The sequence below is a fragment of the Onychomys torridus genome, chromosome 8 (genome assembly GCF_903995425.1).
Source record: "Onychomys torridus chromosome 8, mOncTor1.1, whole genome shotgun sequence".
In the NCBI taxonomy this organism is placed as follows: domain Eukaryota; kingdom Metazoa; phylum Chordata; class Mammalia; order Rodentia; family Cricetidae; genus Onychomys; species Onychomys torridus.
In genome coordinates this window covers 17,418,136-17,432,343 of record NC_050450.1, presented here as the reverse complement: position 1 = coordinate 17,432,343, position 14,208 = coordinate 17,418,136, and the positions used below count along the sequence as shown (strand labels likewise).

Sequence of the window (14,208 nt, the reverse complement as noted above, 5' to 3'; positions counted from 1 at the left end):
TTTTGCCTGTGTGTGCATATATGCACCATATGCATGCCTATTGACCTTAGCGGTCAAAAGGTGTCAGACCCTCTGAAATTACAAGGCAGCTGAGCCCATTTTACAAATGCCTGGAAAAAGCCGCATGTGCCTAACCTCAGTAACATATGGTTCCCTTTGAGTGGGATGTAAGGAGGAGAGACCATTGGGCACGTTGCCTCAGTGTTCCTCCAGCTCCAGCTCATTCCCTGGACCTCTTGTAAGTAAGTAGCACTCTGTGCCTGCTCCTTCCTGAAGGAGTTCTTTGAACAGTAGCTCCATCACTTTTGGAGGCTTCAGTTTAATGTTCAACCTGGAACAGGTTGGTGTGCTCTGCTCAACTCCTGTTCTATTTATAAATGTTTTTATTCCGCTCAGGGGAAACAGGTCCTTGTCACCAGAAAGAGTGGGCCTGTGCTGGCTCTGTAGGTGGGAAATTGTGCAGCATGGCCTGGGCATGGCTGAGGGGAAACAGGCAGGTGGGCCTACTGCTTTCTGAGACATACAAGGGGGATTCCCCACCCCTGCCAGTCAGCAGCAGGACTGGTCCTGCTCAAAGCAAGGTTGTCCCACTGGGACACATTAACATCAATCTCATATGGTTACGGTGCTGGCAGCAGTTTTGGGTTTTGTGTGTGGTGCCAGACATTAATCTCCAGGCCTCAGTCATGGCTAAGTAGTGTACCACTTAACTATACCCTCAGCCCCAGAAAACCTTGTTTTAATTAATGATTAATTGAAGGAAGCCCCTAAGACTTATCAGTAGGGGCTGAAGAGATGGCTTAGTGATTAAGAGGATGTAGTTTCAGTCTCAGCACCCACATGGCGCCTGAAGGCTGGCTGCCATTCCAGTTCCAGGGGATCCAATGCCTTTTTCTGGCATGCATGTGAACACTCGTGCACATAAGATAAAAAGAATCAACTCCTTTTCTTTTACTTTTTTTTTTTTCCTGAGGTAGTGTCTCTCTATATAGCTCGACTGTCCTGGAATTCACTATGTAGACCAGGCTAGCCTTGAACTCACAGAGATCTGCCTGCCTCTGCTTCCCAAATGCTGGGATTAAAGGCATGCACCACCACACCTGGCACTTTTTCTTTTTTTAAGTGGAAGGAATTCTGGACCAGGGTATGGTGATGCACAGCTGTAATTTCACAACTTAGGAGGCCATGGCAGGATGATCACAGCTTCAAGGTCAATGTGAGATACATAGTAAGACTATAATTTTAAGAAAAAAAAATGTGCTGGGCAGTGGTGGTGTACACCTTTAATCCCAGCACTCAGGAGGCAGAGGCAGGCAGATCTCTGTGAGGCCAGCCTGGTCTACAGAGTGAATTCTAGGACAGCCAAGACTACACAAAGAAACCTGTCTGGAAAAAAACAAATAACATATCAAATTCTTTTTAACTCAGTAACATTGTCTTTTTCTGTTCATTTTCTAGTTGAATTTTCTAAATGCAAGAGACATCAGAGTGGTGTGGATATTTACCTAAACTCACGGAAGACAACCTCTGTGACGTTGTTGGACGCTCTCCCATCCAGATTAAGAAGGTCAGCCCAGTGTGCGTGAGTGGCAGCAGTCTTTGGTGGAAGCTTTAGAGCCCAAACCAGTGGGCTATTGAAGTGCATGGCCTCTTAGTATATATAGCTCACCCTTTGCCTTTGCCTTTCCCCTCCCCTCCCCTCCCCCCTCCTCCCTTCCCCTCCCCTCCCCCCTCCCTCCCCTCCCCTCCACTGCCCTCCCTCTTCCTCTGTCTCGTGTTTTCTGGGCTGGAGGCCAAACCTTAGGCCTCATACACACTAGACAGGTGCTCTACAGCTGAGCTCCATCCCAGCCCTTGCTTTTTTTTTTTTTTTTTTTCATTTTATGTGTATGAGTGTTTTACCTTCACATGTATATTTGCACCACATACATGCCTTTATATTAGGTTTATTTTTTATAATTTTCTCATTTTTTAAATTATAATGTAATTACATATTTCCCCTTGGCCTCTTTTTCTTTAATTGTTACACACACACACACACACACACACACACACACACACACACACACCCCTAAATATATAGCTATGACCTGTTTAGTCCACATAATGTTTACTTGTATATATGATTTCAAGACTGACCACTTGGCTATTTCAACCACTCTCGGTGCTCCTTAGTTGCATGTACTGCTCTGTCTAAGGCTAACATGTTTGTTTAGGCAGGGTCTCACTGGGTAGCCCTGTCTGACTCAGAATTCACTGTTAGGTGACCAGATTAGCCTAGAACTCACAAAGAGTCCCTGTCTGCCAAGCACTGGGATTAAAGGTATGCAACACCATGCCCTGCAAGATTTATTTTTATTTATTTATTTTTTATTAGTTTTTAGAGACAGAGTTCCTCTGTGTAATAGACCTGGCTGTCCTAGAACTCACTCTGTAGACCAGACTGGCCTTGAACTCATAGAGATCCACCTGCCTCTGCCTCCCGAATGCTGGGAGTAAAGGCTTGCACTAGCCTTTAATGTATTTTATTTTATGTGTATAAATGCTTGACCTGTATGTATATATGTGTACCATGTGGTGCCTGTGCCAATGGAGGCCAGAAGAGGGTGTCAGACCTCCTGGAACTGGAGTTACAAACAGTTATGAGCCACCATTGTTGTAGACTATTCCATTACACTGGGTGAAGGCGTGTCACTGTGACTGGTTTAATAAAAACTAAATGGCCAATAGCTAGACAGGAGGTACAGGCAGGACTTCTGGACAGAGAGAGTTCTGGGAAGAAGAAAGGCAGAGTCGCCAGCCAGATGCAGAATAACCATTCACACAATGGTACACAGATACACATGCACATGTAGGCAAAACACCCATCCAGGTAAATAAAATTAATTTTAAATGTGTTTTATTTTTGTTTTTGGAGACAGGGTTTCCCTGTGTAACAGCCCTAGCTGTTCTGGAACTCACTTTGTAGACAAGGCTGGCCTCAAACTCGCAGAGAACCGCCTGCCTCTGCCTCCCAAGTACTAGGATTAAAAGTGTGCAACACCACCACTTGGCTTAAATTTTAAATTTTTTTTTTATAATTTATTTATTTGTATTTTATGAGCATTGGTGTTTTACCTGCATATATGTCTGTGTGAGGATGCCAGATCCCCTGGAACTGGAGTTACAGACAGTTATAAGCCACCATGTGAGTGCTGGGAATTGAACCCCAGTCCTCTGGAAGAGTAGACAGTGCTCTTAACCACTGAGCCATCTCTTCAGCCCCCTTAAATGTTTTTTAAAAAGAAGATTTAGGGTTGGGGATTTAGCTCAGTGGTAGAGTGCTTGCCTGGTAAGCACAAGGCCCTGGGTTCGATCCTCAACTCAAATAAAAATAAAAATAAAAGATTTATGCCTGGCAGTGGTGGCCTACATCCTTAATCCCAGCACTCTGGAGGCAGAAGCAGGCAGATCTCTATGAGACCAACCTGGTCTACAGAGCAAGTTCTAGGACAGCCAAGGCTACACAGAGAAACCCTGTTTGTGGGGGGGGGGGGGGGATTTATTTTGTTATTTTATGTATGAGCATTTCTCTGCATTTGTTTATATGCCCCACATGTGTGCTTTGCCTGCAGAGGCCAGAAGAGAATGTTGGATCCCTTAGAACTGGAGTTACAGACAGTTTTAAACTCCCTGAACTGGTTGCTGGGAATTGAACTCAGGTCCTCTGGAAGAGAAGTAAGCACTCTTAACCATCCAGCCATCTCTCGGGCCCAGAGTCAGGCTTTCAAAGCATTACTGGGAACCTGTCCCTAGCTTTTCGTTACTTGGAACCCAAGGCCTGTTCCGGTAACACATAAATTCTGTGAAAAGAAGTTGTTCTCCAAAGTTAGTGATGACTTCTCAGAGCAATTATTTATCTTCCTGGTCCTTTTTAGACAAATAAAAACAAAGCCAAGTCCTTTAAAATGTGAACAACTTTCAGTGCATGTACTGAAACTGCTTTCAATCCTCCAGGCTGTGTGGGATGACTGACTGGTTGACGGAAAGCCCCCAAGGACGGGGCTGCAAGATTTAGCTGCTCTTAGCTCCCTTCCTGGCAGCCTGGGAACTACCTCCCAGGCACCTCAGGCGCCATGGACTCCCCAGGGTACAACTGCTTTGTGGACAGGGACAAGATGGACGCATCCATCCAGGACCTGGGGCCAAGGGAACTGAACTGCACCGAGCTGCAGGAGTTGAAGCAACTGGCACGTCAGGGCTACTGGGCTCAGAGCCACGCCCTGCGGGGGAAAGTGTACCAGCGCCTGATCCGGGACATCCCCTGCCGCACGGTCACACCTGATGCCAGCGTGTACAGTGATATCGTGGGCAAGATTGTGGGCAAGCACAGCAGCAGTAGCTTGCCCTTGCCTGAATTTGTGGACAACACTCAGGTGCCCACCTACTGCCTGAACACACGGGGTGAGGGGGCTGTGCGCAAGATTCTCCTGTGTATTGCCAATCAGTTCCCTGACATCTCCTTCTGCCCTGCCCTGCCTGCTGTGGTGGCCCTGCTGCTGCACTACAGCATTGACGAAGCTGAGTGTTTTGAAAAGGCCTGCCGCATCCTAGCTTGCAATGACCCCAGCAAGAAGCTCATTGACCAGAGCTTCCTGGCCTTTGAGTCCTCCTGCATGACATTTGGGGACCTGGTGAACAAGTACTGCCAGGCGGCCCACAAACTGATGGTGGCTGTGTCAGAGGACGTCCTGCAGGTCTACTCTGACTGGCAGCGATGGCTCTTTGGGGAGCTGCCCCTCAATTACTTCGCTCGTGTTTTTGATGTCTTTCTTGTAGAAGGCTACAAGGTATTGTACCGAGTTGCTTTGGCCATCCTCAAGTTCTTCCACAAGGTGAGAGCAGGACAGCCCCTCGAGTCAGACAATGTAAGGCAAGACATCCGCATATTTGTCAAGGACATTGCCAAGACAGTGTCCCCTGAGAAACTACTGGAGAAAGCTTTTGCCATCCGCCTGTTTTCCCGAAAGGAGATCCAGCTCTTGCAAATGGCCAATGAGAAAGCACTAAAGCAGAAGGGCATTACTGTCAAACAGAAGAGGTAGGTGGGCCCCAGGATCGTGTGCATGCGTGCTCATGCCTCTGGGGGTGGGTGGGTGGGTGTGCGGGTGGAGGTGTGTGGGCGTGTGTGCCATCAGCATACTGCATCTGTGGAATGCACCCCCCTCCCCCGGGTCTGAACATGAGCTTGTCCTGCCAGCTGTTGGTCTGCTTCTAGTCTTCTGTCACATGTGGACAGAAAGACACTAGAAACCAGGAAGCTTTGTAGTTATGGCCTTAAGACAAGGAAGCTGGATGCTGCTAGGGGGTCAGAAGGTCCAGCAGTTGCCAGGCTGGCCTTCTAGGGTCACATGATAACATCTCCTGCTCTGCCCTTCCAGCTTCAAGCTTCCTCTGAATGCTGATTGTGGGCTCCCTGTCCCTGGGGTACAGGGTTGGGAGAGTCATGGTGTTTGACACCTGACCCTGTAGACTGCTGCTGGCATGGCTGCTGGCGTGGAGTTCACTTTCTCCTAGGCCCAAAGGAAGGCATACCTGGGGTCCGTGCCCACCACTAACCTCACCTTGTCTGTTTTCTTTTCTTCTTCTCCGTGTCCGTTGCTTCCTCCTGTTTCTCAGTGTCTCACTTTCTAGAAGGTAGGTCTGAAACCACACCTCAAAGCTTGGCCTCTCTACCCTGCCTCTCTTCAGCCAGCTCTGGCTTGGCTGCTCACTGTCTCCCAAGGCCCACCTGGCTCTCCTGGGCTGGCTTCTGCTTGTTGCTTTAGCCTGATTGATACAGGCACTGTCTGTCTGTCTGTCCATGTTCCTGCTTCTCTTGTGAGATCTGGTGCTTGGCTGGCTCTACAGCCTTACCTTGCTGGAGGCTTACTTCATCTGTCCTGGTTTCTTAAAGAAAAGGGCTTTTGTGCCCCGTACCCCCAGGCTGGGCACTCTCCCGTGTATCAGGTGGGGGTGGGGCTTCTAGGAATCATTTCACCCCATTTCCAGCTGGCACCTAGAGCCAGGCTGTAAACCTGACTGAGTAGGTGAGATATCCTTTCCAGGCTATGTACCAAAATGAAACTGTGGTGCCTTAGGGTAGGGGTACAGTCAGGACTGGTCACTGTGGGCTCTCACCCCTCCTCACTTTTCCCAGGCAGTTTGTGCACTTGGCTGTCCATGCAGAAAACTTCCGCTCAGAGATTGTCAGTGTGAAGGAGATGAGAGACATTTGGTCCTGGATCCCCGAGCGTTTTGCCCTCTGCCAACCTCTCCTGCTCTTCTCCTCGCTGCAGCACGGGTACAGCCTAACTAGGTGAGGCGCCCCAAGACTTTGAGATCACATCCTGTACTCCACGAAGTCATAGGCTGGCTGGAAGTGAGCCTTTGAACCTAAGATCCTGATAAGGTCTTGCCTCATCCTCTGAGGCCTGAGAATCAGGAGCCTCTTTTTCTGGCCCTCTATCATTCCCAGGCTTCGGAGACTTTGGAAGTCGTTGCTGTGTGCACCACAGCTGAGGGTACTGTGCGGGTATGATAAAGATACACAAACAAAAGTTCCCATCTTAGGAGCTCAGACTTATTAGGGAGATGTCACCTGGACAGCTGGCCCTGGCCTCCCTGCCACCCTCACCCATCGTGTCCATCACAAGCCTGGGCCAGGTACCCCTTTTTGGGGCTCTGTCTGTGTAAGCACCTGGTATTCTAGTAGGGATGCACTGCCCTCCAAGCTAGATCCGTTGGGTCCAGTTAGTGTTCAAATCTCAAATGACAGTTCACAAACTCCAGCCCCAAGTCCCCTGCCTGCAACCGCACAAGCATTTTGGCTTAGTTAAGAGTCACTTCTCAACAGGCAGTGGTGGTGCACGCCTTTAATCCAGCATTCGGGAGGCAGAGACAGGTGGATCTCTGTGAGTTCGAGGCCAGCCTGGTCTACAAAGTGAGTTCCAGGAAAGGCACAAAACTACACAGAGAAACCCTGTCTCGGAAAAAAAAAAAAGTCACTTCTCGACAGGTGGTGGTGGCGCATGCCTTTAATCCCAGAACTCAGAGGCAGAGGCAGGCAGTCTCTGAGTTCGAGGCCAGCCTGGTCTACGAAGCAAGTTCTAGGATAGCCAAGCCTACACAGAGGAACACCCCATCCCATCCCCCCTCCCACCCACCCCTGTCTTCTCCCAGCTCAGGGATGCCTGAACATCCCAGTGGCAAGCCCCTCACCTTCCTCACATGTCCAGGCTAAGCTTTCCTGTTTCTCTGGTTCCTGCTTCCCTGCTGCTTCCAGCACTCAGATTGCCTGAGGGAGAGGCACTGTGACTTCCCGTCATCATAGCAGGGCAGCCTGGCCTGGCCAAAAACGCAAGGTCCTTAGCTACTGTGGACCGAGGTGGTGGGAATAGAGCATAGTCCCTAGGCCTCTCTACCCTAGACCTTGGGACTAACAGTTAGCGGTGCTAACAGGAGCTGCCAGGGAGGACATGCAAGGTAGCATGTGTGGTCTCTGCCCCCAGGTTCTATTTCCAGTGTGAAGGACACGAGCCCACCCTCCTGCTCATCAAGACCACGCAAAAGGAGGTGAGGAGCCTGGTTTGCAGGGCTGATGCCAAGACCTGAGCGTGAGATGGTCCCAGCATGGAGCTTGTGCTCGTGCTTGAGAGCCACAGGGAAGACAGGATGACCCAGAGGGCACACTTCCCTAAACTCAGCCCTCTTCCACAGCCTTTTGTCCTCAGTGGTGGGAAATGCAATATACAACACCCCTCAGCCGGGCTCTCAGTGTGCCTGAAGGAGAGGGCCTTCCTGAGGACAGGAAGCTACCCCAGAAAGTCTCACCCCAGCCTTCTTCCCTAGGTTTGTGGCGCTTACCTGTCAACAGACTGGAGCGAAAGAAATAAGTTTGGGGGTAAACTGAGCTTCTTTGGAACCGGAGAGTGCTTTGTGTTTAGGGTGAGTTGGGCTGACTGTGAGGACCCTCTGCTCACTCCTTCCTACCTCAGCTCTTCCTTTCTCTTCACACATCTGAGCACCTAATCGGCCCTCCAAGACTGAGTGGAGGTCTAGCATCTGTCCTGGGCCAGGGTATTGTCTGACCCCTGGCTGGAGGGCTTCAGGAATCACCAGGCCATGTACCTGGGCACCCCAGCACAAGAGCCTTGGTTCATTTTCATTGTAGAAAATATCCTAAAACATATTCTTTTTTTACTTCTGGGTTTTGCTGGGTAGACTATGAGCACTCCAAGAGCTGGCAGGGCCTCATCTGCTAATGTGTGCCATTGCCACAGTCCCTCACTTAGGGACTCACCTCACAGCAGATTCTCCACCCACAGGATGGAGATGGGCTGTAGCTTTGGAGCAGGAAGGCCCAGTGAGGTACCACACGCCAGTTACTCTGACTGCCACCCATTCATCCCCAGCTGCAGCCAGAGGTGCAGCGTTACGAGTGGGTGGTCATCAAGCATCCAGAGCTGACTAGGCCGACATCCTTCAAGTCCTCAGAGGCTGCAGCCGCTCCTCCCCTCCTCAGCCACTCCGTGTCTTCAGACCCTGCTGATCGGCTCTCACCTTTCCTGGCTGCCCGGCACTTCAACCTGCCCTCCAAGACTGAATCCATGTTCATGGCTGGGGGCAATGACTGCCTCATCATTGGTAGGCACCTCTTCCCTTCAGTCTGGGAGGAGGACATGGGGGACTGAGGATAGCTGAAGATGGGAGATAAGGGCTAGCAGACAAGCATGAGCCAGGCCAGCCAGGCCCAGGTAAACTTGTAGACCCTTCAAGGACAGAGATGATGGGGTATCTAGGGAGGGGTGGTTGTTAGAGTATATGTTCCCTTGCATATTCCACAGGGGGAGGAGGAGGTCAAGCACTCTACATTGACGGGGATCTGAACCGAGGCCGAACTGGACACTGCGACACTTTCAACAACCAGCCCCTCTGCTCTGAGAACTTCCTCATCTCAGCTGTGGAGGCTTGGGGCTTCCAAGACCCTGACACCCAGTGATGGGTTTGCGTTGATAGTGACTGAGCCACATCGTGGAGGCCAAGCTGCCTCTTGAGGGAGCAGGGAGTGAGTGAGACATCACCCCTATGAAGCAGTCAGGCTTGGTGCACAGTGGGGATGTCACTGTCACGAGCCAAGCCTGGCTACTGCTTGGACTGGCTGCCCCTCTGCCTTGGACTTGTTAGGCTAGGACCCCAAACCCTCCTGCTTCTGAGCTCAAGGGACTGTTATGCTCCCAACCCCGTCCAGTGTCTGCCCTCACCCAGGGTCCTGGCTCTGCGTGGAGGTGTCCTGTGGCCAAGATTGCCCAGGGATAGTTGCTCTGCCCCTGGGCCTCAGCCTTTTGTAGGGAAAGAGCAAATGAATCTTCTTGCCAAATGTGGGTCTGTGGTGCCCCCTGCTGGTTCTTTCTGAGCTACATTTGCTGCTGCTGGACAGGATGGGGAAGGCAGTATTTGTGCAGAGCTCTGCAGCTCCCCTGTCTAAGAAGGATGAGGACTGGAGAGCCGTCTTTTGTCTTTGTGTTTCTGCAGAGCCGGAAGCTCTTGCTGCACCTCACTGCAAGTCCACACCTGAAGGTGGCCTGTGGAGACACTTTCTTTGACCAGCCTGGCCAGTCAGCTCCCTTTCCAGGGTTCTCCTCCGAGATGACTGGGCTCAGTGAGGCGTCTGCCCTCCTTCTGTCCGTCCCTGTAGCCTCCTTGAACTCCTGTAGTCTTGGTGACTCCTGTGTTTCCCTTCCTTGTCACTGTAGTGACTGAGGCCCAGAGTCACCCGAACCCTAGCATGGCATGCTTGTCTCAGTTCAGCCTTCTGCCTTCTCCTCAAGCCTGTGGTTCCCTGTTCACACAGCATTTGATAAACCAGTGTGACTTTCACATCCCTGTGTTGTCACGATGGCTAGCCACATGCCATGTTTCCTGTGTGCTACCCCTTCTCCCTTCCAGTCTCTGGATGTCTGTGCTTCTTGAGCCCTGTACTGGCCTGGCACACAGTAGATGCCGAGGGAAGTACCACCTCCGAGAGGACCGCAGAAGCTCCATTTCCCCATGACCTCTTCCCACCCTGTGACCTCCCTCAGCTGGTCCTGAGGGTCTAGGCACCACAGAGGAAGAGAGAAGCAGTGGCCCAAATAGCTGTGCTGGGGCCACAGAAGTCTGGATCATAAGGACAGTTGCCTGGTTCCCCCATGACTATGTCTGCCATGCCTCAGTCAGCATGGGTCACACCAGTGCTCGACTCCGTGATGATACTCTTGCTGTGAGAGGTTTATCCTTCCCTGTTCCATCTATTCACATCAGCTCCTAGCAAGGCCACAGTGGCACAAGAGGCAGGGCAGGAAGGAGCCCTTTGAAACTTTGGGCCATCTGGTAAACCTGAATAGAACTTTGGGCTCTGCAGTGGACCAGTTCTCCCACCATGCTGGCTTCTAGGACAGGTCGATTTGACTCTCTAGAGGGAAGAAGTACTGGGAGGAACTGTTGTTGCTCACCTCTACGGAGCGTTGTAGCCCTACCACCCATTCCTCTGAGCCCGTGGTCCCAGGCCTGTATTCCCAACTCTGGTGTTCACTTAACACCGTCTTGGTTTTTGTTATTGTTGTTTCTGGCAAGATCTTACTAGGTAACCTATTTGGTCTGGAACTCCCTAGGCTAGCCTGGAAATTGCTATGTAGCCTAGGTTGGCCTCAAAATCATGACCTGCCTCAGCCTCCTAAGTGCCAGGCTCAGAGGCATTAAGCTCAGCACTTTCCCCTTGCATTAACTCGGAGACTCTGAGTCTGGTCTCTAGCCAGAAGGCCCCCAGGACTTTTTCAGGCTGTGCCATCATGATGTTCACCCATGCATTGCCACTGGGACTCCAACGCCTGTCAGAAGCAGATTAAGGATTAAGTTAACTGGGTAGTGTGTGCAGGGGCCTGTAAGGTTCCTGACTGGGTAGTAGATTTCTTGTTTTGTGTGGCCCCCACTGGCCTTCCTGGGGGTCCAGCCCAAGAAGACTGGTCAATGCTTAGTCACTATTACATCATAAGCAAAGTTCTTAGCTTTTACCCACAGCATACCCAGTTTTTTAAATTTAAATTTAATATCTCCTTTTTTTTCTGTCTTTTCTACCAAAAGGCGTGTGTCATTCTCTTTATATTTTTATTCTTATCTGATACTGAGTGTTTCTACTTAGTATTTAATATTTTCTATTATTTATTAGCTTTTGATGTTAAAAACAAGCCAAAACTTGATGGCGTTGTATAAGAAGTTATATTTTATCAGCATTTAAATATTTGTTTTTAAAACAAATATTGAACATAATGTAAGCCAGTTCGTTAAACTAAATAACTTTGTTAATATAAACCACATGCCGTTGGGGACCTCAGAAAATCAGTTTGCACTTTGGTTTTGTGTGTGACAAGAGCAGTGTCATGTAGCTTGGGCTAGCCTTGAACTGTCTTTGTGCTGCCACACCCCACATGTTCGGATCACAGGTGTGCCACTTTGCATGGTAATAATCAGCTCATTTTAAAAATAACTTATGATACAACAGTGGGTGTTTGCATTTTAAGAATTTCTCTATTTTAATTATTGAACTAAATTACTATTTTAGTTTTTCTTACTTTTGTGAGCTGCCACGTGGGTGCTGGACGTTGAACGCCGGTCTTCTGCAGGAGCAGCCGGTGCTCCTAACCACTGAGCCATCTCTCCAGCCCCCAGTTTTCCTATTTTTGTCAGCTGCTTGCTTTTATTTTTCCAGTTTTTCAAAGCAGTTTGTATTAGAGCACTCTGGATTTCAGATTTTCACGTTTCTCTTACTCATCTCCTGAGTCATTTCCTAGAGCTTTTTTGGTCTCCTTAAGTATTTTATATTTAATAATTTAGGTTTGTACTCATTTTTTTTAAGATGCTGAGGATTGAACCTAGGACCCTATACATGCTAGGCAAATTCTCTACCACTGAACTATGTCCTCAGCCCTACATTTGTGTCTTGAACTGGTTTTAGTTTACATCAGAATTGCTGAGATGGAAGTTTTTGTAGACCCTCATCCACTTGTCCACTGTAAATATCAAAACAATTGACCAGATATGACACGCCTCAATCCCAGCACTCAGAAGGTAGAGGCAGGCGGATCTCTGTGAGTTTGAGCCCAGCCTGTTCCAGACCAGCCAAGAGGACATAATGAGACCTTGTCTTAAAAAATACTGGAGGGAGGGGTTGTTTGGAGGGAAGGCTCAGCTGTTAGAGTACTGGCTGCTCTTCCAAAAGATCAGGGTTCGATTCCCAGCACCTACATGGCAGCTCACAATTACCTAAATTCAGTTCCCAGGGACCCAGGCCCTTTCTGGCCTCTGTGGGCACTGTACCAATGTAGTACATAGACATAGATATAGACAAACCACTCATACACATAAAATAAAAGTAAAGGAAAAAATAAAACAGAAATTAGCATAGATGCAGCCCCTGACTAAATCATAAGCCTGTTTTTCCACTTGACAGGAATACATGCAGTTTTTACAAATACCTGCTTTCTCACATTTTCACTGAATCTACAAAATTGTCCAACTCAAAAGACTATACTAGATTGTTGGGTTATCTTGTTTGTTTGTTTGTTTTGTTTTTTAAGCCATCATTCAGGATGTAGTTGTCTATAGAACTGTGTACTACCTCCAAGGTATCTAGCGCCTCAGTGGCTCTTTAGGTTCAGGTGGCAAAATTATTATGTCAAGCATGAGTGTCAAGCAGGCCTTAGAGTCTTTCCCACAGTATTTACATCAGGCCAGAGAGCATGTGAAGTGGAAAAGATCATTTTGGTATGAAGATTCTTACCTGGGCCTGGTATGTATCAAACCCCAGCACATGGAAAGTGGAAGCAGGTAGAGCAGGTCATCCTTAGCTACATACCGAGTTCAAGGCTAGCTTTGGCTACAAGAGACCTTGTCTCAAAAAGGGGGGGGGGGGACAGGCAGTGGTGGCGCACGCTTGTAATCCCAGCACTTGGGAGGTAGAGGCAGGTGGATCTCTGTGAGTTTGAGGCCAGCCTAGTCTACAAAGCGAGTTCTAGGACAGCCTCCAAAGCTACAGAGAAACCCTGTCTCAAAAAAAAAAAAAGAACGTTTTTGTTTTTTTTTTTTTTTTTTTTTTATGACCTCCTCATTACCTTAGTTTCTGATTGTGCTATTGGTATTGGATGCAGTCATGTGGTACATTACTATAGACAAAATGATTGTTGTTTGCAGGCTCGGTCATTTTCTTGAACTGCATGGAATTTGTGAACATTGTATCTAGGACTAAGGGAGCCGTCAGTGGACACATAGACCCATTGACCTGTGACATGGTAGGAACCAACCAACCAAAACAGTTCCGTGTAGATTGGTGTTCACTGGTTTGCCACTTGGCTGCTCTGCAGCTGCTACCTGGCTGTTCTACATGAAGAGACTGAAGCACCTCTGCTGTGTAGTGTAGCACAGCATTTGACATGTCAGAAGCTTATAAGCTGGAGTGGAGAGATGGTTTATCCATTAAGAGCTGGACTCATCCATTAAGAGGCCAGCTGGGCAAGGTGGTGCCTGCCTTTAGTCCCAGCACTCAGGAGGCAGAGGTAGGTGGATCTCGGAGTTCAAGGTCAACCAGGGCTACACAGAGAAACCCTGTCTTGGGGCAGGGGGAGCATTGTTGCTCTTCCAGAGAACCTAGGCCTCTGGGCACTGTATACATGTGATACACAGACATACATGTAGGCAAAAACAACCATGCACATAAAAATAAAGCTTAAAAAGTTTGTAAGCTGAGAACTGAAGGGGAAGAATTTCCAAGCATAATTTTACCTTTTGAATCTTGTCATTTCAGGCTTTGACAAGTGGTCACCAATTAGGAGTCATGGTGCACACCTATAATCTCAGCACTCATGAGACTGAGGCAGGAAGATTGCAAGCATGAAGCTAATCTGACTTAACTGAGTTTCAGGCCAGCCTAGCTGACATAGTAAGACCTTATCTTAAAAACAAAGAAACAAGAAAAAACCATGTGGTTCCTGGCTGACCCTGTGGAGCATCTGGATGAGCGTACTACACATACTCGTACTTACAGAACAAAAGTGTGGATTTGCAGCAAAATATAATTTTGTAATGTGAAAATAAGTGATTGGTGATGTTTGTTTAGTGTTAATAAAAATCCTGAATAAAATTGATAACTGATGAAGA

At 48.6% G+C, this 14,208-nt stretch overlaps 2 protein-coding genes across 5 annotated transcripts in view; both read left to right on the top strand.

Moving 5' to 3' along the window:
* The window catches only part of Ntn3 (netrin 3), a 30,634-nt gene extending 16,426 nt beyond the window's left edge, over positions 1-14,208 (top strand). Inside the window, exons 6-7 of one of the 2 annotated variants that reach the window (XM_036194531.1) lie at positions 1,459-1,567; positions 13,856-14,208. In XM_036194531.1, coding sequence (XP_036050424.1) covers positions 1,459-1,567; positions 13,856-13,862 — 116 coding nt within the window. In that variant the 3' untranslated portion in view covers positions 13,863-14,208. Of the gene's footprint in view, positions 1-1,458; positions 1,568-13,855 lie in introns of those variants that run through there. The other variant, XM_036194530.1, reaches the window with a different exon arrangement.
* Positions 3,690-9,897, top strand: Tbc1d24 (TBC1 domain family member 24). Of its 3 annotated transcripts, none has more exons than XM_036194535.1 (8): positions 3,690-3,717; positions 3,997-5,080; positions 5,659-5,676; positions 6,179-6,337; positions 7,530-7,593; positions 7,870-7,965; positions 8,433-8,664; positions 9,553-9,897. In XM_036194535.1, exons 2-8 carry the CDS (start codon positions 4,116-4,118, stop codon positions 9,621-9,623), a joined length of 1,605 nt encoding a protein of 534 aa, XP_036050428.1. In that variant the 5' UTR covers positions 3,690-3,717; positions 3,997-4,115; the 3' UTR covers positions 9,624-9,897. The 3 variants fall into 3 exon arrangements, with proteins under 3 accessions (XP_036050428.1, XP_036050425.1, XP_036050426.1); XM_036194532.1 differs by having other exon boundaries at positions 8,865-9,620; XM_036194533.1 differs by lacking the exon at positions 5,659-5,676 and having other exon boundaries at positions 8,865-9,620.